The sequence below is a fragment of the Martes martes genome, assembly GCF_963455335.1.
Source record: "Martes martes genome assembly, chromosome: 2".
NCBI lineage: Eukaryota > Metazoa > Chordata > Mammalia > Carnivora > Mustelidae > Martes > Martes martes.
Window position 1 is genome coordinate 135,374,687 of NC_137889.1, and position 25,121 is coordinate 135,399,807.

General features: G+C 34.3%; 1 protein-coding gene and 1 pseudogene across 3 annotated transcripts in view; both read left to right on the forward strand.

Annotated features, from left to right (window-relative positions):
- The window catches only part of NAA15 (N-alpha-acetyltransferase 15, NatA auxiliary subunit), an 83,243-nt gene that overhangs the window by 36,910 nt on the left and 21,212 nt on the right, over positions 1-25,121 (forward strand). For both annotated transcript variants that reach the window (XM_080796494.1, XM_080796495.1), the window contains exons 4-14: positions 2,100-2,257; positions 3,066-3,200; positions 4,471-4,624; positions 8,432-8,551; positions 9,909-10,004; positions 10,155-10,261; positions 12,741-12,813; positions 15,445-15,614; positions 16,798-16,950; positions 17,468-17,596; positions 18,706-18,919. In XM_080796494.1, coding sequence (XP_080652620.1) covers positions 2,100-2,257; positions 3,066-3,200; positions 4,471-4,624; positions 8,432-8,551; positions 9,909-10,004; positions 10,155-10,261; positions 12,741-12,813; positions 15,445-15,614; positions 16,798-16,950; positions 17,468-17,596; positions 18,706-18,919 — 1,509 coding nt within the window. The remainder of the gene's footprint in view (positions 1-2,099; positions 2,258-3,065; positions 3,201-4,470; positions 4,625-8,431; positions 8,552-9,908; positions 10,005-10,154; positions 10,262-12,740; positions 12,814-15,444; positions 15,615-16,797; positions 16,951-17,467; positions 17,597-18,705; positions 18,920-25,121) is intronic.
- On the forward strand, positions 5,686-5,925 carry LOC308339011 (cytochrome c oxidase subunit 6C-like; annotated as a pseudogene). The gene has a single exon. The product of its transcript is annotated as a cytochrome c oxidase subunit 6C-like (transcript).

The following is a 25,121-nucleotide window of genomic DNA, read 5'->3' on the forward strand; positions in this document are numbered from 1 at the left end:
TATTTTGTGAGCTGGCACAATTTTTAGTGCTGAGACATTTGAATTTCAGGTGTTTACCAGACCTCTGGTAAACTACAATTGAAGAAAAGTTAGGGATTTTGCTGTTGAGGGATTTATAGTCTGGTGAAAGAAGGTACTTATTGGAAGCATAAATAGGAACATGTTTGAATATTACATAAAACGTTACACTTGTTCAAAAATTATAACTAATCTAATAAATCAGAAATGAGTTGGGAGTAAGCGGAAACTCTAAGGTAATCAAAGGACTAATTAGTAAGACTGTTGTAGATACTTTTTCATCCTTTTTAATGATTGCATAGTGTTCTGTATGTATTTATTTGTGTTCCTCTTGATGGACATATGTTTCTTTAAGTTTTTAGCAATGTTAAACTCCTTAAGTATAAATTTATAGGAGGTGACGTTTAGAAGCAGTTGAAAGATAGTTGCAGTGCTTGAGAGGTGATAAAGTCCTGAAATAAAGGTGATGGGGGCCAGATTATGGAGGGTGGTGCCTTAGGCTTTTAAAAACATGTACTAGCCAAATGAGAAGATTGTGTTAAGCTTTACTTTGTCATTTATAGTGTGAAAGCAAGGATTTTTCAAATAAAATTTATGGTATTAAATATGTTTTTCAGTTAAATTGCCATCCTGGACGTTATGTATTTAACTGACTCTGTTGAGGATCCCTGGCATAAAAGTTGGTAGATTGAAAAGTTTAAATCTGATCTAAGAGAGAAACACTACAAGTTTCTAGAAAGGGAAGTGAATTATTTTCTTTTGATTTTATGTATTTTTTTTTTTTTTTAAAGAAAGGTTACTCTGGAGAGAATAAAAGTAGAGAGACTGAAGGTAGGAGGATCGGTGACTGTGCAGTAATCAAGATCTGAAGTGAAAAGGACCTATTACGGGAGTGGAATTATTTACATATTTTCCCCCTTTATAGCATTTTTTACAACCAACTATAGTTTACTTACCTGTGCCCTTACTAGCCTTCAAATTTTTTGAATGCAGGAAACAATCCATTTCAGTCATCTACACCCTGATTACTAAGATTTTTTTTTTTTTTAAGATTTTATTTATTTATTTGACAGAGATCACAAGTAGGCAGAGAAGCAGGCAGAGAGAGGAGGAAGCAGGCTCCCTGCTGAGCAGAGAGCCCGATGCGGGGCTCGATCCCAAGACCCTGGGATCATGACCTGAGCCGAATACAGAGGCTTTAACCCACTGAGCCACCCAGGCACCCCTATTAAGATATTTTAATAATTATTTGCTAAATGAATTTTTATCTTACATGTGGTTTTTATCTTCTGTGTATTGACTTTCAGGAGCTTTGAACTGCACTAAACATTCTGTACTAAGGATATTGTTAGCTAAAGAAAATGTACATGATGTAAAATAATTATGTGTCATGTATATACCGATTCCCTCTTTTTTTCTTTTAAAAGTAAAGATGATTCCAGGGGTACCTGGGTGGCTCAGTTGGTTATGCATCTGACTCTTTTTTTCTTTTTTTTTTTAAATTAAAAAAAAATTTTTTTTTCAGTGTTCCAAAATTCATTGTTTATGTACCACACCCAGTGCGTCTGACTCTTGATTTTGGCTCAGGTCATGAGCTCAGGGTCCTGAGATCCAGACCAGTGGTGTAGAGCCAGCTTGGGATTCTCCCTGTCCCTCTGCGTACCATGCACATCCCATTCCCCTCGACCCCCCAAACTCATGTGCGCATCTGCACTCGCTCTCTCTTGCTCTCAATAAATAGATAATTCATAACATTTATTGAGCGTTTATTTTGTACCAGTCTTTTCCATTTAGTTATGAAACTATGCTGTGTAAACTTTCTGTTTACATTTTATAATTGAGGAAACAAAGCAAGACTAACTTACCAAGGTCACAGCTAATAAGACAGGTGAGTCCTTTTTTCTCTGGCTCAAAAAGCTGTGTTGTTTTCTAGAGTGTTAAACTTCTATCTTTATATTCTCTCCTTTTTTTTTTAAAGCTTATAATTTTATAAATAGTTGTAGTTTTCTGAGTTTCTTGAGAAATATTACTGGAATATTATTTCTTGACTTGTAGGTTGTGTCCTTAACTAAATCCTTTAGGTTGGCATGTTTATGGCCTTCTCCAGAGGTCAGACAAGAAATACGATGAAGCCATTAAATGTTATAGGAATGCGTTAAAATGGGATAAAGACAATCTTCAAATCTTAAGGGACCTTTCTTTACTACAGATTCAAATGAGAGATCTTGAGGGTTACAGGGTAAGTAAAATAGCCATTTTTTTTTTATTCTAAGGAGAAAGTAGTATTAAAATATTTAAAACTTTTGTGAGTACTTACTGAAAACAAAATTTTCTGTTTTTAAACAGAATTGGATTGACTCTTAATCATCTCCTTCTAGTAGTGATTGTGTATATGTTATGACTAGACTAACCAGATTTTTTAAATAAATTATTTTACTGAGGCAGAATTGGATTACTGTGTAGAATGGAGTTAATTCAGTGAAAATTAACATTGATGTTCCTCAAATAGGCAATGCCTTTGTCTGCTATTAACGTGTAAATACAACCTTTAGTTCTCACACTTTTCTGGAAAGCATATTTGTTTCTTCTTTTTACCTCCACTGAGATTGTTTTTGTGCCTATATTTTAACCCTTAAATCAGTCTATTAATTCAAATCTATAAAGTCCATGTAGTACCTGCTCAGTTGTTTTCTATAGATCTTAACTCAGTAGTTGGGCCCTGTATTTTTAAAAAAAGTTTTTCTTATTTACTCTTTTTCATGCTGTCTCTCTCTTTTTTAAAGTAGTTCAGGAATTAATAAAGCATATTTAGTCTTAAGTTCTAAAACAGTTACAAGATTATCTTGGAAGCTCATTGTACTTCTTACCAAATATTGTTTTGCTCCTATAAAGCTATACAATATGGGTGTCTGTAGCTATTTTCTGTTATTATTCCCAGTGTTGTGTTGCAAATTACTCAGCATTGTTGGATAAATTAATATAATCTTTTTAAGAGCATTTGCTTTCACTGTAAACCTAAGAAAATGTGGTTTTTTTCCACCTTAAAGGAAACGAGGTATCAATTACTTCAGCTTCGCCCTGCACAGAGAGCATCATGGATTGGTTATGCTATTGCTTACCATTTATTAGAAGATTATGAAATGGCAGCAAAGATTTTAGAAGAATTTAGGAAAACACAACAGGTAACAACCAGAAGCCAGACCTAGTAAGCTGGGTCTAATTCTAAGTATAATCATAAAAAAGATTCTAAGTATAATCATAAAAAAAGTATAATCAAAAAAAAAGAAGTGCATACAGACTTGCAAATTTTTTATTTTGAAAGAGTTTCAGACTTCAAGAAAAGTTGCAAGACTAGTACAAAGAACTCCATATATGAGTTCAGTCACATTAATGATAATACTTGGCACATTTACTTTACAATTTTTATTATTTACTTATCTTTTTAAATTTTTTTCCTGAAACATTTGAGAGTAATGCAGACACCCTGATCTTGTACTCCTAAATCTGTTATGTTATTGTGATATTTCCTGAGAATAACTCTTATCGTTATTAACTCTATACATAGTACAATATACATTATCAAAAATTAGGAAATTTAACATTGATAGACTGTTATTATCTAATCCACAGCTCATATTAAAAATATATTAATTGCTCTATTTATATCCTTTCTAAGATTTCCCCCCCATTACTGGAATCATACTTTGCATTTAGTTATCATTTCTTTCCAGTCTGATTTAATCTGAAAATTTCGAAGACTTTTTCTGTATTTCATGACATTGAAATTTTTGATGAGTACAACAGGTGCTTGTGGAATGTCCATCTATTTGGATTTCTTTGATGTTTCTTCATTATTAGAAATAGTTAAGAATTTTTGGGAGGAAACTACAGGAGTTATATTTAGCCCTTCTCAGTTCATCACCTTGAGAAGTGCAGAAGGTTTTTTTGTTCTGTTTAATTACTTGGTTAGGGTGGTGCCTGCCAGGTTTCTTTACTAAAAAGTTGTTATTTTTTTCCTCTCTGTATTTAGTAAACAGTTTGAGATTTTATGAGTAGCCTGTTCTTCATGAAACTTACCACTAGTTTTAACATTCATTGATTGTGATTCTTGCCTGAATCAACTGTTCTATGATAGTTAAAAAGTGGTGATTCTTTAACTCTCTTACTTTTTCTAGATTTATTATTTGACATTCTACCCTTAAGTAAGAGCTTTCCTTTCTCCCGTTTACTTATTATAGGTAAGGACTTAGGGATTCTTATTTTATTCAGTTAATAAGTTAATACTGTCATCTTTTACTTAGTTGCTCTCTAGACAAATGTTTAAGAATTTTTAGAAAATGAATTTTGTCAGTTATTATCCTTTGATCTCTTAAATGTATTTTGAGTGTTTAAACAGTTTTCTAATATGAAAACAAAATTCTTACTGTTAGTATTCCTTATATCCATATATAGACATCCCCTGATAAAGTGGATTATGAATATAGTGAACTCCTTTTATATCAGAACCAAGTTCTTCGGGAAGCAGGTCTCTATAGAGAAGCCCTGGAACATCTTTGTACCTATGAAAAGCAAATTTGTGATAAACTTGCTGTAGAAGAAACCAAAGGTATTTTAAAAATTTTTTAATTTTTGTTTACTTATTTATTTTAAAGATTTTATTTATTTGAGAGAGAGAGAGAGAGCGCGCGCCTGTGCGTGCACAAGTGTGGGGTTGGGGGCAGAGGGAGAAGCCGCCTTCTGCTGAGCAGGGAGCCTAATGTGGGGTTCTATACCAGGACCCTGGGATCATGACCTGAGCCAAAACCAAGAGTTGAACACTTAACTGACTGAGCCGCCCAGGTGCCCCAAAGGTATTTTTCTTTAAAGGATATCATTTATTCTAGTATTTAGTTATGACAAAGAGCAAGACTAAAAAACTAGTTGCTGCTGATAATTGAATATAATTCAGCTTTTTGGAGATAGAAAATCTGTTTCTTGCTCATGCACGCTGAATAATTTGTAATGTTGGAAAATATACATTTAAACAATGGATATTTATATAGGAAAGAATAATTGCAAAAAATAGGATCATTAAATGAAGTGATTCAGGATATTTTTCTTTAAAATGTTTTTGGCTTGAAAATATTAATAAGGTTTGATCAAAGTACAGGAGGTAATTGCTTAATTTTATAAGGCAGGAATAAATTTCTTAGGAACAGCTTATTAGCAAAACTGAATGTGTTATTGACAGTAATATTTGTTGATAATCAGTCTTTACTGAAGTATATACGGGGCAATAATGAGGTCTTTCTAGTTTATTTGGATGTCTTTCTGGACATAGAATATGAATTGAAACCAGAGATTTGGCTTTATGTGTTTGGATTGAGGTAAGAGGGATAGATCCCTCAATAAAGCTTTCTAATGCTGCCATTTATTAGAAGGCTGAAAAAAGGAGTCTCAGTTTTAAAACTTGAGGACCTTATTATGGAAAATGAAAGAAGAATAACCAGTAACTGAAAATAGAAGTACTTTTCTAAGAATTACCATCTGAAATGTCTCTTTGCCTGGGTTAGTCCAGGGAACTGATGTTTGCTGGTTTCAGATTCCTTTGGCTCCTGTTGAAGTTGAACACTAAAAAAGTACGGTACTTGGTTATGTTTGAGGTTGGTGTTGAGGAGCATAACTACCATGACTTCCAGTGCTTTGATGAAACCTCCGATGCAAGGCCTTCTGGCCAAGCATCTGTGATTTTATGTTGTTGGAGCCTTTGTTGTATCCCTGGGGGTTGCAGCTTTCTCTAAGTTTCCTGTGGCCAAACCAAGAAAGCAAGCATATGCAGATTTCTACAGAAATGATGATTCCATGAAAGATTTTGAGATGAAGAAGGCTGGTATCTTTCAGAGTGCAAAGGGATTTTGGAATGTATAGTATTGCTTTGGGTTGAGTTCTATTGAAGTTTGTCACTGACCTGTGTTCCTGAACTATGAAGCGCAGATATTGGGTTATGGAGTTGTTTGTCTTGATAAATAAACAACTAACAAATACTTTGGACAGTAAAAAAAAAAAAGTATGGTACTTGCTTACATAGTGGATATGACCGTTATTTGCCAGATTAGCTTTCAGCAGAGGATACTGCTATTGGCAAGAAAAAAAAAATGGAAGTCTGTACCTCTGTTGGAGCTCATTTGTGAGCTATAGATCCAGAAGAGCCGACATTCCTTTGAATTGATCATTCTGTAACAATCTATTAGTTATAATGGGAGAGTATTTCTGACTTCATGGAAAGATCACAAGATTGGAAAAAACTAGTTTGGATTTCTTTATTGGCTACTATAACTAGCTGTATGACCAGTCACAAGGCTTGGACCTTTGTTTCTTTATCAAAGTACATGCTAGTTTTCAAAATACTCTTAAGTACCTCATTTCATTTGATCCCTTTTGATAATTATTTTAGCGAGAAAGAATGACAGATCAAGTTAGGTGAGGATTCACAGTTGATCAGTGGATTTTAGGAATTTAGAAGTCATTGGTGACCTTAACAAAAGCATTTTCTGAACATTTGGAGGGAGGGTGGAAAAGGTTAAACAAATCGAGTAGAATTAAATGACATTGGAAGTCAAGGAATTAAAGATAGCATGCATGGATGACTCATGAGAGGAGTTTCGTTATCTAGGGAACCAGATAAGTGGGGTTGTGCTAGATGAAATGGAATATAGAATCAAGAGGTTTTTTTTACAGCATCTGCTTATGCTCACTGGAGAATGATCCAGTAGAGACAGAATATTTGATACAACAGAGAAGATGTGATCTAGTGGATAAGTTGAAAGATTAGCTTTAGATAACAACATGAATAGTTCACAGTAGCAAGAGAGGGTAGAATATATAGGCAAGTAGATATATAGATGTAGTGGGTATTTGGGAGTTCTCTTCTGATTGCTTTTGTGTTCTCAGTGAAATAGGAAACAGCCATCAGTTCATTCCAAAAAGTATGTATTGATAATTACAGTCAGGTGATGGGGATGGGGTATATGAAGAGAATAGAAAGGAACCGAGAGTAGTAGAACATTAATCTTTGGAAATTCCAGTAATAAAGGCATTGTTAGTGGTCTGAATAATTTGCAAACTTCTGGAGTGGGTGAGACGGCATAATTAGCAGAAAGTTTCATTGTTGATTTTTTTTTTTTAAAGATTTTATTTATTTATTTGACAGACAGAGATCACAAGTAGGCAGAGAGGCAGACAGAGAGAGGGGAAGGGAAGCAGGCTCCCCGCTGAGCAGAGAGCCCGATGCGGGGCTCGATCCCAGGACCCTGAGATCCTGACCTGAGCTGAAGGCAGAGGCTTTAACCCACTGAGCCACCCAGGCGCCCCTCATTGTTGATTCTTAAACCACCTGTTCCTTCTACAAAGAAGAGGTGGGAGAAAATTAAGGAAATGTTGGGCGGGTATAGTATAGGGGAGAAAAGTTGCAGGATTTTTTTGTTCTCAGTGAGGTAGGCTTTTGATTAGTAGAGAGCAGGTTTGTCATTGTCTGATGAGAGCAGAGTGTGCAAGGGTGAAGTTGTGGTTTGAAAATGATGCCTTTGGTGGATGGAAACCCACTAAAGATAAGGAAACGTGTACCTGAGCAGTGTTTGAAGCTCATTTAACTTTGGAGTTCCTAGATTTCTAATGAAACTGGTATCTCTGTCCATTCTTCTAATGACGTTTTGTGAGAAGGTGTGTAGCAAGCAAACATTTGGGATGATCCAGGCCTTGAAATTGGTAAATAAGGGAGCCTTGTGTTTTGAGACTGATTTTGATATTTGGGTCTCTTAATGTCATTTGGGGATGAGATTTGTTGTGCAGCTCAGAGAAAACCAGCAATGAATCTGTGATTTACTGAAGGGTCTGAAGGAAAGGGAATGGTTTTTCTCTAAGATTGAAGGCTAGGATTAGTGAGACAAGAATGAGCTAGACAAGACAGTGAAGCTTAAAGCAAGATAGGTGCCCTGTTTGGTAGTTGGAAGAGCTAGAAAAAGCAGGTTTTGAATGTGGCCATGACTGTGGGCTGCTATAGCTGAATCCTTTTATAATTTATTTGGAGATCATAAGGTTAGAGTGTTGGATTTGGTCAATAATTCAGATATGAAATTGTGTTATGTCAGGCATAATTAAGTAGTAGGTGGTGGCTTGGTAACTGTGTTTAGTGAATTTGGGAATAGCCTGTAGTTAGACAAATACCTTAATCAATCGAGGATGTGGAAAGGATGGCATTTCTACGTAAGAACTTCAAAAAGAGACAATAATATGGTAGTCTTGTTGAAGGGTATTGGGAATTGAGGATGATACCAAATCCAATTCCCAATATTGGAGAGGCTCTGAGAGAAAGTTTAAGGAAAAGTTAAAGTTATAATCAGAAGATATCTGGTTAATTTAATTTGTTTTTCATCAGGGGAACTTCTGTTGCAGTTAGGTCGTTTGGAAGATGCAGCCGATGTTTATAGAGGATTACAAGAGAGAAATCCTGAAAACTGGGCCTATTACAAAGGTCTGGAAAAGGCACTCAAACCAGGTAGTATTAAAACTTTTAAGTTTTAATTGCACCTTTTGTTGATAAATATTTTATTAATTCATTGAAAAGCATAATTTAGAAAATTAGTCGTTAAGAATTGGTTTCAGAAAAAAAAAAAGAATTGGTTTCAGAATTTGAATACAAAAGTACAGTAGCAAACTTCCATTTAATATGAGAGAGTGAGCATTTTCTGAAACCTCTCTTCCACACATTTATAGAAATAGTTGAGAAAAGAATTCAGAGACAACTTTCAGAAATTCACAAATGGAATGGCAGCAACAAAAATTGAAAGGGAAATTCCTACGGATAGAAATGTCTCCTTACTTACAGAGATGTCTCCCTAAAGGAAAGAAACAGGTGTAACTTCTGTGGCCACAGCAGCATGGCCTCCCAAGGGCATATGAATGTAACCAAGCTGAAAGAGCAGTACTGTTTCCTATGTGGGAAGAGGGACTAAATTTCCATCACTCAAATGAACTTGGGTCCAGAGAGTCTCCCCACAACTTCCCTTCACCCTCTCCCATGAACGGGACCTACTTCGGAGGACAGACCCAGAAACATGTCATCTACAGATAGGGTCCTTAGCCATGATGATCTGATTTGAGGCTGTCTCCTTCAAGAGTGGAAGTGAGCCATTACTGATACATTGATAAGTACAAGAGAAACCATATAACAAAGAATATTTTACTACTCTGGAACACTATCACGAGAATGGTAATCATTAGTACAGCAAAAGAGAGTAAGTGGAGGAATCTAAGATAAAAAAAGGGAATTGGCAGCCATGAAATAATGAAGTTTTGAGAAGGTACCAATTAGGAATTTAAGAAATGAGAAGCCTACTTCTTGACATAAAAATCTTAACAGATTGAATGGAAGAGAGTCCACAGGTGAGGAGAAATTAGTGTACTGGAAGACTGAACCGAGGAGAGCTCTAAGCTAAGAGTAAAAGAAAATATAAAAGAAATAAGGAAAAATGGAAGATGAGGGGATAGATCCAAAAGCTCTGTAATAAAGGATAGGCTGAAGAGAATAGTAGAGAAGCTATGGAAACATAATAACCAAGCCTTTCTTAGAACTAATGTAAACTCTGAGTTCTTAGATTCTGAAAGGTACCTAAAGGAGAATGGATTTAAAAAATTATGTATTTTAGATGATTATAGGTATTTAAAATATGAAAATGTTAGGAAAAAATACTCTAAAATGATTGGTGTATTTGGGTGGTTATTTGAAATTTTCTTTTCATCTTCAACTTTTCTGCTTAATAAGAATTTATATATACTTGGAGAAATTTATAATTTGTTAGAAAAAACATATAAGTTATAATTATATATAAAAATAATTTTTTCTTTGTTTGCAGCTAATATGTTAGAACGACTAAAAATTTATGAGGAAGCCTGGACTAAATATCCCAGGGGACTGGTGCCAAGAAGACTACCGTTGAACTTTTTATCTGGTGAGAGTAATTGCAAAGGAATGAAAATGATGTTAGGATTTACAGTTTGTTTTCTTGGTTTTAGATATATGAATATGCATATTAATATTAAAGTATGCATTTTAGAGTTGTCTGGGTAAATGCAAATCAACAGAATTTTTTTCTTTCAAGGTGAGAAGTTTAAAGAATGTTTGGATAAGTTTCTAAGGATGAATTTCAGCAAAGGTTGTCCACCAGTCTTCAATACTTTGAGGTCATTATACAAAGATAAAGAAAAGGTAAAGCAAAATACCATTTTTCCCCCACTATCATTTCTTTGCTCAGTATTTGGAATTGTTGATTTCTGATTATCTGTGTACATAGTACACATTTGGTGAATCTGGTATCTGTTTTCCTATCTTGCAGTTTAAATGCTTCTGTACCTCTTTATTTTCCTATTTTCTCTTTTATTTCTGCTATTTACTTTGAGTCTGTGTAGGTATGGAAAGTTCATAAGGTAGTGATTTCTTCAGTACTTTCTCTAATCCTTGTTCATGGTGAAAGTCAGATGTGATTTTTTTTTTTTTTTTTTTTTTTTTTTTTTTTTTTTTCAGATGTGATTTTTAAACTAAGGTTTTGCTTAGTAATCTTTCTCCTTTTTTTTTTGGTTGGAAAGAAAATTCTGTCAGCAGTTCGTTTGCTGTCCCAGTAAGTTAACTTACTCTTTGAGCTATGTATAAAAATGCTCAAATTGCTTATTAAGAGGCGTTTTAATTTTAATTTAGATTATTTTGCTTGCAAGTACAGTGACATCAAGACATGTTGGTTGACTAAATAGAAATCAGTTACAGTGAAGAATCAGAAAGATGGGACAAATTGAACATGCTGAACACTTTAACCTAAAGCACAGAAGGTGTGCTTATTTTCCAGTCTTTTGTTGAGAGGCCCAAGGTACGGGCTTTATGATGACTTTCACTCTTTTTTAAATTGCATAAATCACATTCATAAAATGTGATCTCTTGTTTTCAGTATCAATATTATGGGAACTGGATGCTTATGAAGCAGTCTTGATTATAGAAACCTCTTTATTAATGATTTTCCCCTTTGTGGTTGTATCATTGAAACCTTAATTTGTTAGAAGTATCTAATTTATCCTTGAGTCTTTCCATGGTATTCAACGTAGAACAGGTTTTTCTTTCATTCTCATTTATTCAGTTTGCATAATATTGAATTCTGTAATGATGATAATAAATGTAACTGATTCAAACAGGTTTGGGAAAACAAAACTCTTAGTAAGCAGGTAGCTCACCTTGTGGGAGCAGAAGAACATGGGCACACCAGAATAACCTAGCTGTGACCATTCAGTCCTCACAATTTTCTGAGGTAATGGAGAGTGCTGGTGTTAATCTGTTGAGTCAGTTAAGTTGAGGTCATTTAGGAGAGCTTCTATAGTAACAAATCCATTATAGATGGATTAAGTGAGGAAGGGAATTAATAAATTAAAAGTGTTCACAGATCTCTTACAAAGCCAGGAGCAAGTAGTATAGTCATGACTCAGGAGAAACCAGAACCTGGACATCCACTCACTATCCTGGATTTCAGAAACCCACCTGCTGTTCTGTTTTTACTAATGCTTTTCCTTGGATTTTAAAATCAAGAGTTGATGCTATTTTGTACTTTCAGAATTTCTCTTTTCACAGTGTTTTTAATTCTTGATTCTTGGAGGGCAGATGTTAACTGTGGGTGTTATTTATGTGAATTGAGATAAAAATGAACCAAGATAAGTGTCATCTGTAGTGTTACCTACAGTATTACCTCTTTTTAGCCAACCTTTTCCTGATTTCTAGCTTGATGCACATTCCCTCCTTTCTAGCAGGGAAAGAAGTTGCCAGTAAGTTTCTAGAAAGTTTTGTGGTTTTTTTTTTTAAGACTTTATTTATTTATTTGAGAGAGAGGGAGAGGGCATGAGCAGGGGGAGGGGAAGAGGGAGAAGGACAAGCAGACTTGCCAGTGAGCTCAGAGTCTGATGTGGGGGCTCAGTCCCAAAACCCTGAGATCATAACCTAAACCAAAATCAGGAGTTGGGCACTTAACTGACTGAGCCACCCAGGGACCCTGAAAGTTATATCTTAATACCTTCAAAAATGTATGGCTTACTTGCTTTTAATTTTTTTTTTAAAGATTTTATTTATTTATTTGATAGACAGAAATCACAAGTAGGCAGAGAGGCAGGTGGTGGGTGAGGGGTTGGTTTAGGCTCCCTGCTGAGCAGAGAGCCGGAAGTGGGGCTCGATCCCAGGACCCTAGGATCATGACCTGAGCAGAAGGTAGAGGCTTTAACCCACTGAGCCACCCAGGCGCCCCTGGTTTTAAGTTTTTATCCCTAGGTTAAGAGGTTTATAAAAGGGTGTGTACATGAGTGTGTGTGTGTGTGTACACGCGTGCGCACACACACACACGCCAGTTTTTGGAATGTTGATGTAGCTCTTTAAAATAATAAATAACGGGGTGCCTGGGTGGCTCAGTGGGTTAAACGTTTGCCTTCAGCTCAGGTCATGATCTCAGGGTCCTGGGATCGAGCCCTGCATTGGGCTCTCTGCTCAGCGGGGAGCCTGCTTCTCCCTCTCTCTCTGCCTGCCTCTCTGCCTACTTGTGATCTGTCAAATAAATAAATAAAATCTTTTTAAAAAAATAAAATAATAAATAACATTTTGTACAAGAATGGTAACTGCATGTATATATATTTTATTAAAGTGTGCTTGTTTGTTTGTACTCTAGGTGGCAATCATAGAAGAATTAGTAGTAGGTTATGAAACCTCTTTAAAAAGCTGCCGGTTATTTAACCCTAATGGTAAGTGCTCAAGTTTTATGTTTTAAAACATCTTGAAATTTTTAATATATTATGAAATTCTTAATCAGAAGGTCAGTATATTCATTATTTAGACAGTAAGCTTAGTATATTTAAACTTTTTTTCTTTTTAAGATGGAGATGGATTAATTTGCACACTGTGAAAATATTTGGCTAAGAAGAGAATCATATTTTACTGGAAAAAAATATAAAATTTTAAACATCTATAAAACTAGATCTAATCATACAATGATCCTCCATCATTTACCCATCATCCAGTTTTAATAATTTTTAACTCATGGGAAAACACATTTCATGTATATTCTTACCTGCTTCCTTCTTTTCCCATGGTATTCTGAAGTAAATCTCAAATCCAGTCACATCATTTTATCCATGACTATTTCAGTAGTCTAAGATTATAATCATAATATTATCATTACACTGAACATTAATACTTTGTTAAGATCAAAGAAAAAAGTCCATGCTTAACATTTCCAGTTGTCTTAGAAATGTCATCACCCACCCCAAACCCCTTGGCTTTAAAGTTTGTTTGAATGAGGATCCATATGAAACCTGTGCTTTGAGTTTGATATGTCTCAACTCTCTTATAAAAAATCTATAGGTTTTCTGTTTGCTCTTTTTCCTGTAATTTATTTGTTTAAAAAATTAGGGTTTTTTCTAAAGTTTTTCCATAGTCCATATTTTCTTGAATGGATTCTTATGGTGTTGCTTAACATGTTATTCCTCTGTCCTCTGAATTTGTTATAAATTGGTGGTTGGATGTAGAGCTGTGCTGTCTAGTATAATAGCTATCAGGCTCATGTGACAAAATTTTTTAAATTAAAGACAATTAAAACTTCCTTAGTTCGAGTAGCCACATTTCAGGTGCTGCTCAGTAACTATGTAAAGCCAATTCCTACTACCATATTGGCCAGGGCAAATACAGAACGTTTCCAGACTTGTTTAAGCTTCTCATGGACAGGTCTGAGTAGAGGATTAATAAGATTTACTTTTTTTTGTTTTCCCCTTTTAAATATAGGGGGTAAACAGGTTATTTCTTGGGGAGGGGGTGAAAGTATATTCTTCCATCAGGAGGCATTTAGTATTTTGTATGTTAGCAACTGTCAGGAATTACAAACTGGTGATAGTCTATCATTCATCTTCTATTATCTTAAAAGAGAAATTTCCCTTCATCTGTTACCTGTTTATCCAGTATTTTGGTTTGTATAGGAAAAGCAAGGTAAATGCTGCTTCTTTCCCCTTTATCTCCTACTTTTTGTTGTTTTCTTAACTAGTTTTCAGAATAATGAATTCATTTAGTATCATCCTTCAAAGATGCCAGTACACATTTTAAAGGTATTATGAATTCATGGGTTTAAACATACTTGATGTTTTAAATCATTGCAGTTTCGAATGGTTCCAGCCTTCACATACCATGGTGTAGTAGTTGATAGCTTTTTTGCAGTTTGGTATGACAAGATATTCCAGTTTATCTGGTACACTGCCCATAGCAGACCTGGAATCAATTGTTATTCCAAAGGAGCCCTGGTTCTTACAGTGGGAAAGCCCAGTATGGGACCTGGGGTGCCCATTGCTATTGGGTTGATCATTGTTTCTAGGTCTCAGATTAATTTTAATAATAGTTTTTAGAAGGCGTTACCATGGTTTCATTGGTTAATCATCATGATGTTCCTTTGATTATCAGCATTTTCCTACATATTTTACAAATGTGGAAGAGGTTCAATGACATGCCCAAGAATATGCAGCACTTTAGTTGCAGATCTATCAGATCGGGAGTTGGTGAGTTCCACTCCTATTGTTTGTCCACTGAGCCATCCTGCTTTTACTAGGATAAAAATAAGCAATCTGTTGCTTTCTTTGAAAGCAAATTAACAGTTCTTAGATTTTAGATATTGGTATTAAAAAAAGTATTTTATAGTGTGTGGGTTGTATATTTAACTTACACATTTTCTTGTGAGTATATAAAAATTATGAAATAAAATGTAGAGTAAGCATTTTTACTTATCTCAATTTTGGGGTATAGTTTTTATTCAACCTAAATTATGCATCATTGCATATCAGCATAATATTAGAATATATTAGTATAATCACCCAAAACTCAACCACATCACAAGTATATTTATGTATAGTTTAGTATATTAGCTAGAAACCCAATTAAGCAGTCAGGTGTTTTTGTTTTTTTTTTTTAAACCTCACATTAATGGAAAATCAAAGTTTCTTCTGATACCTGTTTCACCTCTCATAAATAACATCCTGATCTTTATAGTTCCATAGTACTAGCACAATTTGTCTCTCCCCCTCCCCATTCTTTTCTTTTTTAGGTAGTTTTTTTATATCTTTGATCTCATTTATCTGCCATTTTTATTATATAAAGTTTTTACTAAATTCAAGGTTTTGTGTTAGGGGCTATAATACAGAACAGACAACGTGGTCCCTTCCAAAGATCTTATAAATTTAAGGATGGTTTTATAGCTAGATACATAAATAAATGGTTCAAACTACTTTTCCGTTTTAATAAAGATAAAGCCATTTGGAGGTGGGTACTCTCTTAATATATGTAATGACTAATCTTGGTTTATTTCCTCTCCCACCCACCTCCCCCACTTTTTAAAGATGATGGAAAAGAGGAACCACCAACCACATTACTTTGGGTCCAGTACTACTTGGCACAACATTATGACAAAATTGGTCAGCCATCGATTGCTCTGGAATACATAAATACTGCTATTGAAAGTACACCTACATTGATAGAACTCTTTCTTGTGAAAGCTAAAATCTATAAGGTAAAAATCCCCCCCCCTTTTTATAAGGTAATGAGTCTTATAAAAACTTCTTTCTATAATTTGTAGATTCTGAAAGCGATAATTAAAATGATACATTTGATGGCTCGTAAAAGCTGGAATAAGTATAGAACATTTCTCAGTCTGATTACTTTTAGATTTGTCATGGTCATAATTTACTCATTTTTATCTCTGTATACACACAGATATACATACATGCATGTGGCTATTCAGATATGTGGTTATTCATATTACATATTCTTATATACACACACGTCTGGTTATTTTCTTGGGTTTAAGTAGTAACAGTATAGATACTTGAAAGTAATTTGCTGCGACATGTTTGTTTCTATTAACATTGGAGTATGATCATGATCAATATCTGGTAATTTCAGTGAAATGAAACTGAAGATTTTACTATTTTACTTGTCTTCTTAACTTCTTGGTCTTACTTGAAAATCTCCAGTCATATGTTTTAGCATCATCTTAATGTTGGCTCTTGTTTTTCTTAATACAAATATAAAGTAGTAATAATAGGTCTTAGGGAAGAGATTGTAAACTTACAATTTATTTACCAAAAACTAATGAAATTAAGAATTATTTTGAAAGCACTTTTCAAAGGTTATGCTCATTAGTTTTGTGACTTTGACAGATGGACTAGTAATGTAAATTAAAACACATCGTGGAACGTCCAGTAATAGGCAGTAATGTTTCCATGATTGCTTTGGGGTGGAAATTTGGCCATATCTTTGCCTTTTTTTTTTTTTAACTTTTCAATATTGATCAATAATTTTTTTTAAAATAAGCATTTTTGTATGTTAGTAGAATTTCCCTGATATTCAGCCATGAACCCTTTTATGAACTATGTGCTGTTCTGACTTAAAGATTTTAATTATTATTTATTCTTAAAGTCAACTATTACTTTTGAGTATTCCTTATGTGCCAGACACTGATACAGGCAGTAGTGAGATATAACTGTAAATAAAAATCTTTACTGTCAGAGAGCCTGTATTCTAGATGGCCAGAAAAGTATCAAAATGTATGCATCTACATTGATTAGGGTCTTATGATCAGTCAGAAGAATACCTTTTTTTCTCATTTGTGTTATAGTTATTTATCAGTAGGTAACTAATTACCTGCATGGTAAAATTAGCATACTGACTGGTTTATTTTGCTTTTCTATAAGCATGCTGGAAATATTAGAGAAGCTGCAAGGTGGATGGATGAGGCCCAGGCCCTGGACACAGCAGACAGATTTATCAATTCCAAGTGTGCAAAGTACATGCTAAAAGCCAATCTGATAAAAGAGGCTGAAGAAATGTGCTCAAAGTTTACAAGGGTTTGTACATCTAATGTTCTCATGAACAGTTTATACTTGTATATTTTTCAAAATTTGTTTTTAGTATTTTTAGTATGAAAATAGGATTTTAACTGAATTGCCATAGGAGAATGAAACTGAAATCAATATTAGTATAAAACATAAATAAAATTTCTTTTTAGTTGGTTGTGGGTTTTTAAACTCTGATTTATATTGATGTATGTTCAGATGAATTTTTTTTAGGGGTGAAAGGAACTAATGTTAAGACTGCTTGCTGTGCGCTAGTGTTCTCTTATGTTACTCTCCAACTCCAGTTATGTAGATCTTTTGATGATTTACAAAGATACATTTTTTTTTCAGTGATTAGAAATATAATTCCACTTCCTTACACATAAGTGTTCCCTCTAATTCTGAAAATGGTTAAAAAGATAGAAAGTGATTTTGAAAGAATTCGTTTATCAGTTGACCATATTTCCTTCTTAAATTCTATGATGAAGTGCTGTATTTGGTAAGAAATGGTCTTATAATTTTCATATAGGAAGGAACATCAGCAGTAGAGAATTTGAATGAAATGCAGTGCATGTGGTTCCAGACGGAATGTGCCCAGGCTTATAAGGCAATGAATAAATTTGGTGAAGCACTTAAGAAGTGTCATGAGATTGAGAGAGTAAGTACTATATATATATGAGTTTCTCATTTTTTTGTTATATGTTGAAGGTTTTGAGAAAGAAAAACTATAGTTTTTCTTCTTTATAATTCACAGCAAGTGATTTCTAAGTATCCGTGCCCACATTTCTACGGTTTTTTAATGGAAATGTTATAGACTACATTTTTAGCAGACTTGCCCATTATCTACTCTTCTGGCAAGAATTCATGTGAAAACTTGATAGAAAGTTTGTAGCTTGGCTGTTTTTACTGATTTTTGAATGTTTCACATTGCTGCTCCATCTTCAGTAATGCAAAGCACATTATGGTATCCTAGAAAGCTGTTTGTTTCAGGGGTTGATTGGTGATGCAGTGTATCTTTGATAGTCATAAAGTATAAGCTTTGAATCCTTTTTGCATATTTCTGTAGCCTGTATAATTCCTCATTTTCTGATAAGTGCATTGTTTTCTTAGTCCTCTTCTGATTTATTTCTTTCACGAATGGTTAGTTTTCTTTTTTTCTGTTTTTCACAGATAAAAATAATTGATATAATTTCACGCTGTTCTCTTACCAAGTCCAGAACCCCAGAGCTAGTTGAATGTGTTAGGTTCTGGTTACTCGACTTAAATGCTAATTGATTTCTCTCCCACATACCAGCATAACGTTATGTAGGATTCAAATTTGTATTTTTAGAAAAATTGCCAAATACTACATATAGTCTTTGCAGGTCATTCTAAATATAAAAACTGAATGTTTAATGTGCAAATGTACTACATCATTATGTGTATTAATTATGTTAATTAGTTGATTAATTATGTTAGTTAATTGATTTGTCATGCTAGCTTTACGTATGATTAAGGAAGGAATACATATATTTCAAATCATGTGTTTACTTTTCATTCAACAAATAATTCAGTGCTTGGTGTATGCCATATATTGTGCTAGGGGATGGCCAGTTGTATTTGCTTATATGATATGCAAAGTATTTATATTGGATGATTGTAATTTTTAATATATTTTTATTTTACTAGTTTTTTCATGCATAGGAAACAAGTAATTAGGAGTTTGATTTCTGTAGTTTTCTTTGACATTGTTTTATTTCAGTATAATAAAAAAGATAATTTTGTTAGCATTTTATAGAAATCACTGATGACCAGTTTGACTTTCATACATACTGTATGCGGAAGATTACCCTTAGATCATACGTGGACTTATTAAAACTAGAAGATGTACTTCGACAGCATCCATTTTACTTTAAAGCAGCAAGAATTGCTATAGAGATTTATTTGAAGCTTCATGACAACCCCCTTACAGATGAGAATAAAGAACATGAAGCTGATACAGGTATAATACTCAAAGATATCTTATTATTTGCTGTGGTGTGTATGTGTGTCTTTGTATTTTTGTGTAGCATAAATTTTTCTTGAGATTTTTAGTAGGCACCTTGTGGGAAGATGTTATACATGCTTAGAAAATGATGATCAACAAAAAAAAAAAAAAAAGAAAAGAAAATGATGATCAACATTTTGTGGATTTCCCTAAGCAATAAAAGAAAAATACTGTTTATACTTTAAAAAGTTAAGCAAGAATTTAATTTGTACTGATCATTAGCTCTTAAGAAGTTGAATTTTATGAGTTTAACATTTAAAATCTGGTTTACCCCGTACTGTAAATTGCTAAGTATCGTTAGTGTCGGCACTCTACATTAGTGTTGGCTGTCAGTATTATCTAGTTAGTCTTCTTTGTAATATTTATAATTAACCTACTGAAAGTTGAATATTGCTTAAACATTAAAAGCCAACTTGGAATCAAACTAGTGAAATTGCCTAATGATTTATCATTTGGCCAATTTTTAAAGTGCTGTTTTTATGCCATGATGCTAGAATGTATAGTCTTCCTTAGATAATTATTTGGGAAGGGATCTCAGAATAAAAATGATACAGGCATGTAGAAGGAAAAAGTGTGTCCAATTTTATTATTCATTCCTGAGCTTATTTTTCTTCTGAAGTTATGGTTGGTTGTTTTCTGTTTCCTTCTTCCTGTTACAGACCTTTGGATTCCTTTTGTTAATTTTTATTAAAATTTAAAATCATAAATTGAAACCCTTGTATAGATTTCACTTGACCCTCTACCTGGTGTTGCTTCTTTAACTAGAAAGCAAATGCCAGTAAGAATCTACAGAACAATTACAGTTGAAGCTGAGAGCTGTGATCCTGTGGCTTCTTTTGTTTACCTTTCTGTTCGCTCCTCTTGCCTTTCTCCTCTTCAAATTATACAAATGATACACAATTAATTCTAGTTAGACAAAGTTAAAACAATTCAGAAATACAACTAGCAAGTGTGAAAATCCCCTTTTACTATTCTTCGTACCTGTAGATAATCTTTCAAAGGTTATCCCTATAAAAGGTTCAGTTGCTTTTGTACAAAATTACATATTTGTTTTATGTGTATGTAAACTCCAAACACATATTTCAGGACAGTTCTTTGAGTTTATTTGGTTTTCTTTTTTTTTTTAATTTTAATCCCATAAATGAGTGATGTTCTCTCCAGTATTTTACAGCTTAGACTTGTTTTTTCATAGTGTTGCTCGATATCTGCATGTAATCTATTACAGTCATCAGTCATTTTATTTATTTTTTAAAAAATCTTTTTTTTTTAAAAAATTTTTATGATTATTTATTTGACAGAGAGCACAGATAGGCAGAGAGGCAGGCAGAGAGGGCGGGAGAAGCAGGCTCCCTGCCAAAGCAGAGAGCTCGATACAGGACTCGATCCCAGGATTCTCGGATCATGACCTGAGCCGAAGGCAGCAGCCTAACCCACTGAGCTACCCAGGCACTCCATTCTAAAGGCTATGTAGGAACCTGTGTGGGTTTTTTCCCCCTCACCATTACAGTGCTATAGTAAATGTCCTTGTAGATCATTTTGTACTTGTTTATTTAGCATGGATTGTTAGAAGTGGAAATTACTGGGTTAGAGTATGAGAATTTGAAATAGTGTCAAATTGCCTTCCGTAAAAGGTTCATCAGTTTTTATTACCACAGACATATGTTGAGCTTATCTTTTACTTTTTTGCTAACACAAAAAATTATCCAGCCTTTACATTTTCATTATTTTGGGGAAAATATCTGATTCATAATTCCTAGATTATTTAAAGATTTATTTATTTATTTTTAAAAAGAGAGAGGACGCATGTGGGCACGCTCGTCTGGGCGGTGGGGCAGAGGGAGAGAAAATCCTAAGCAGACTCTGTGCTGAGGGTGGAGCCTGACACAGGGCTCGATCTTACAACCCCAAAATCATGACCCAAGCTGAAATCAAGAATCAGACACTCAACTGGCTGTGCCAGTTAATTCCTAGATTTTTAAGAATGGAACATCTGTATATATTTTCATGTGGCCTTTGGCTTTCTTGTGTAAATTGCCTGTTCATGCCTTTTTCCCATTTTATTTTTCAACTTGGTTTGTAGAAGTTCTCTGCATGTTCAGGACTTTGATCCTTGTTTATGTATTGTAGAAATTTTCTTCCTGTTTTACTTCAGTCTTAACTTTACGGTGGTTATCTTTTATTATGGAAAAATATTTTTATGAGACAAAATTTCTTTAGTCTTTTGTGACTTCTAAGTCTTGCATAGAAAGGCTTTTTTATTTCAGAATTTAAAATATATTTTAGAAGGTATTTATCTTCTGTGTTTCCTTATAATATTCTGTTATGTTTATAATAATCTGCAGTTAATATTTTAAAAGATTTATTTATTTATTTTGAGAGGGTGGGGGAGGGGTAGAGAGAGAGGGAGAAAGAGAATCCCTAGCGGACATGGAGCTCCATCCCATGACCCTGAGATCATAAACCCAGCCAAAACCAAGAGTTGGATGCTCATCTGACTGTACCACCCAGGCACCCCTCATCTGGAGTTAATTGTTACATAATGATGTGAAGTAGAATGTAGCTTATTACCCCCAAATAGACTGCTGGCTCCTCAACAGTATTTATTGGTACGTTGTCATATTCCCCACTGATTTAAAAAGGGGCACCTGCCTGGCTCAGTCTGTGGAGCATGCAACTCTTAATCTCTGGGTTTTGAGTTTGAGCCCCACATTGGATGTAGAGATTACTTAAAATTTTTAAAAATAAAAAAATAAAATGCCACCTTTATCATGAACTAAACTGCGAAATACAATGTAGTGGGTTGTAGGTGTCTGGTTCTAGCATACATCAGAGCTGCTTGTAAAGATATTAAACTGTGGTGTTGACATCAGTATGCAGGATTCTGTTATGATCTCTTTGTCTCTTCTTAAAATCTAATACTATGTCTTTAGAATTTTCTTGCTTTTATATCAACTTTCTTTTACATTTGCACTGTAGAATTAGCTTGTCAGAAAGTTTAATTTGAATTGCATTTAAGATACAGATTACTATTTGGGGTAGGGATATCTTAAATAATATCGCATCTTTGCATACTAGAATGCATTGTATCTCCTACTTGTGTTTTAGTGTAATTGTCATATAACTTTGGTGAATTTACTGTTAGCATTATCTCTACATGTCTTTTTTTTATTATTACAGTATTCTAAATGAATATTGTTGTAGTTTTTGTTGGTATACTTATTGAACTCTGATATTAAGTTTAATAGTTTTTTCAGTTGATTTTTAAATAATTTTCTGTGTAAGCTATTAATCTGTAAACACTGGTAGTTTTCTTTCAGTATTTATACCTCTCTTTTTCATGCCTTATCGCATTGATGAAGGTTGCTGAAAGTGCTAATTAATGGAAGCAGTAGTATGCTTGCTGCTTTTTTTAACTTCAGACTTAATGTTTCTATGGTCTGCCATAATGCCTGCTATTTGTAGTAAATATCTGGTAGTTACCCTTTATTTGGTTGAGAAGTTGTTGTGTTTTTATCTATTTTCAGTAAATTTAGAATCTTACTTGTGTGGCCAGATTTCTTTTATTTTCCCTTATGTGAATGTTGATTTGGCTGTATAGAGTAGTCTAGATTTGGGTGTTATTTACTATGTATACACTTACGTATGCATACACATACATATACACATAATTTTTTTTTTCAAGATAGTGCAATATTCCAGCATAGTAGAATTCTCCTCTGGCTCCTCCTAAGTGAAAATTCTGAGCCTTTATTTTGTTAACACAAGTAGTAGGTAATTCATGTAAAGTTGAGACACCGTTCTTATCCAGATAACTAGTGCTACGTTAAGTGAAACAGGATTTGAACTCTTAGTTTCTCTATTAACTTCTGATGTGGTTATTCCTTTCTCTTTTTGTGTGGCAACTCTGTTATTATGAGTTAGGTGAGTCCTTTCAAGGCAGTGGTAGATAATACAGAGTAAGATCACAGAATAGCCAGTGGGCCAGATCCATACTGCAGTTTGACTTGATAAATAAAATTTTATGGGGACTTAGCTTATGTTTATGTATTATTTATGGCTAATTTTGTGCTACAACAGCTGCGTTTAGTTGCACCAGAGACCCGTGGCTTACAGAGCTGAAAATATTTAGTATCTGGCCCATTACAGAAAAAGATTATTGACTCCTGGTATAGCATAGTGGAAAGGAAGAACCCAGACTTTGAAGTCAGAGTGAAGTGGATTTAAATCCTTGTTCTACCTTTTATTATTAATCTTGAGTTAATATTTTTCCTCTGATACCTCAGTTTTCTCATACATAAAATAATATTATACTCTAATCCATGAGATTATTGAGGATATTAAGTAAAATGTATGCGTGGTGTCTAGTATATAGTAAGGATGCAAGTGGTAGCAGTTATTTTACAAGTCATTAAAAGGTCAGAATTTTTGTGGTTATTCATTTATAAATGTCTTAAATTTCCAGAATGTAATTTTTGGTCCTTGTTTGAAATTTTCTTTTTTAGTAGTAAGGGCTTCTTTACTAGGAAAAAGAGAAACAGGTATGTATTTATTTTTGATGGTTGTTGTCTATTGACACATAATAAATTACCCTAAATTTAGCAGCTTAGAACAACTATTTTCATAGTTCAGAAATTTAGAAGTATCTAAGTTGTTCCAGCTCAGGGTCTCTTATAAAGCTGTAGTTAAGTTGTTGATGGGGCGGTGGGGGACGCACGTGGGTGGCCTAGTTGGATAAGTGTCTCTGCCCCTTTGGCTCAGGTCATGATACCCCATCCTGGGATTGAGCCCCACATTGGGGCTCAAGAAGCCAGCTGGAAGCCTGCTTCTCCCTTTCTCTCTCCCACCTCCCCTGCTGTGGGCTCTTTTTCCCTCTCTCTCTCTCTTTCAAATAAATAAATAAATAAATAAAATATTTAAAAAGAAAAAGGTTAACTGGGGCTAGAAGATCCATTTCCCAGATGGCTCTCTCACGTGGCTTTTGGCAGGTGACCTTAATATTGTTAGTCTCTCTAGAGGGTTTCTTCAGTTCCACGAGACATAGTAGCTAGCCATGAGGGCAAGGAAGAAGCCACAACACTTTTAACGTTCTGTTCTCTCGACATAACACCCTGTCACTTCCTACATGTTCTATTTGATAGAAGTGAGTCACCAAGTATAACCTATATTTGAGTGGGAGAAGAATCAAACAATTTGTAGACATGTTTTTAACTGCCCGTGTTCTGCATTCTGGACATAAATTATTTACATTATTTTTTTTTCCTTTCCTTTTTTTTTTTTTTTTTTTTTAAGATTTTATTTGTTCGAGAGAGAGAGCAAGAGCAGGAAGGAGCAGGAAGTCCAATGAGGTACTTGATCCTAGGATTCTGGGATCATGGCCTGAGCTGAACGCAGACGCTTAACTGACTGAGCCACCCAGGCGCCCTATTTATATTATTCTTACATGCAAATTACACTTGCCCCTTCCAAGGCCTTCAAAAGTCTCATTCCATTACAGCATTAACTTGAAGTCCAGTTAGTCATGTATGTATATGAGGTACTGGTGTTGATTTGATTTCTTGAATATGGTTCTTTAGTATAGCTGGTATAGCTCTTCAAGTGTAGTTCTTGATATGAAATCCTGTGCCAGGGGCTCCTTGCTCATTCTCTCAAATAAGTAAATAAAATCTTAAAAAATCCTGTGCCAAGTACATGTCCAATATAAATTGATTGCAAAGGAATATTCTTGGTCAAAAGGGGGTAGTGAAGGGGAAATGGAAGGTACACAGGAGTTACTGGTTCTGTTAGTTCTCAAGTCCAGTTGAGGATAGCAGTTCTTTGATGAGGGCTCACGATGTAGGACTGATTCTCTAATGGTTCCTGGTTCTGTGCTCTGGTTTTTTGGTTCCACCTTCTGCATTTTCTTTCCTGTTCTTAAAAATTAGCATTTGTGGGGTCCCTGGCCAGCTCACTTGGAAGAGCTTGCAACTCTTGATCTTGGTGTGGGGGTTCAAGCCCCATGTTGGGTGTAGTGTGATTACTAAAATTAATTTTTTTAAAAAAGTTAGCATTTGTTTGTAACTGAATAGTTTTTCAGTCTGCTTCCAAAATTTGGGAGGTCTTTTATACTATCTCTATTCCTTTCAGTCCAAATTTGCTGTTTCTGCCCATAGAACTTTAT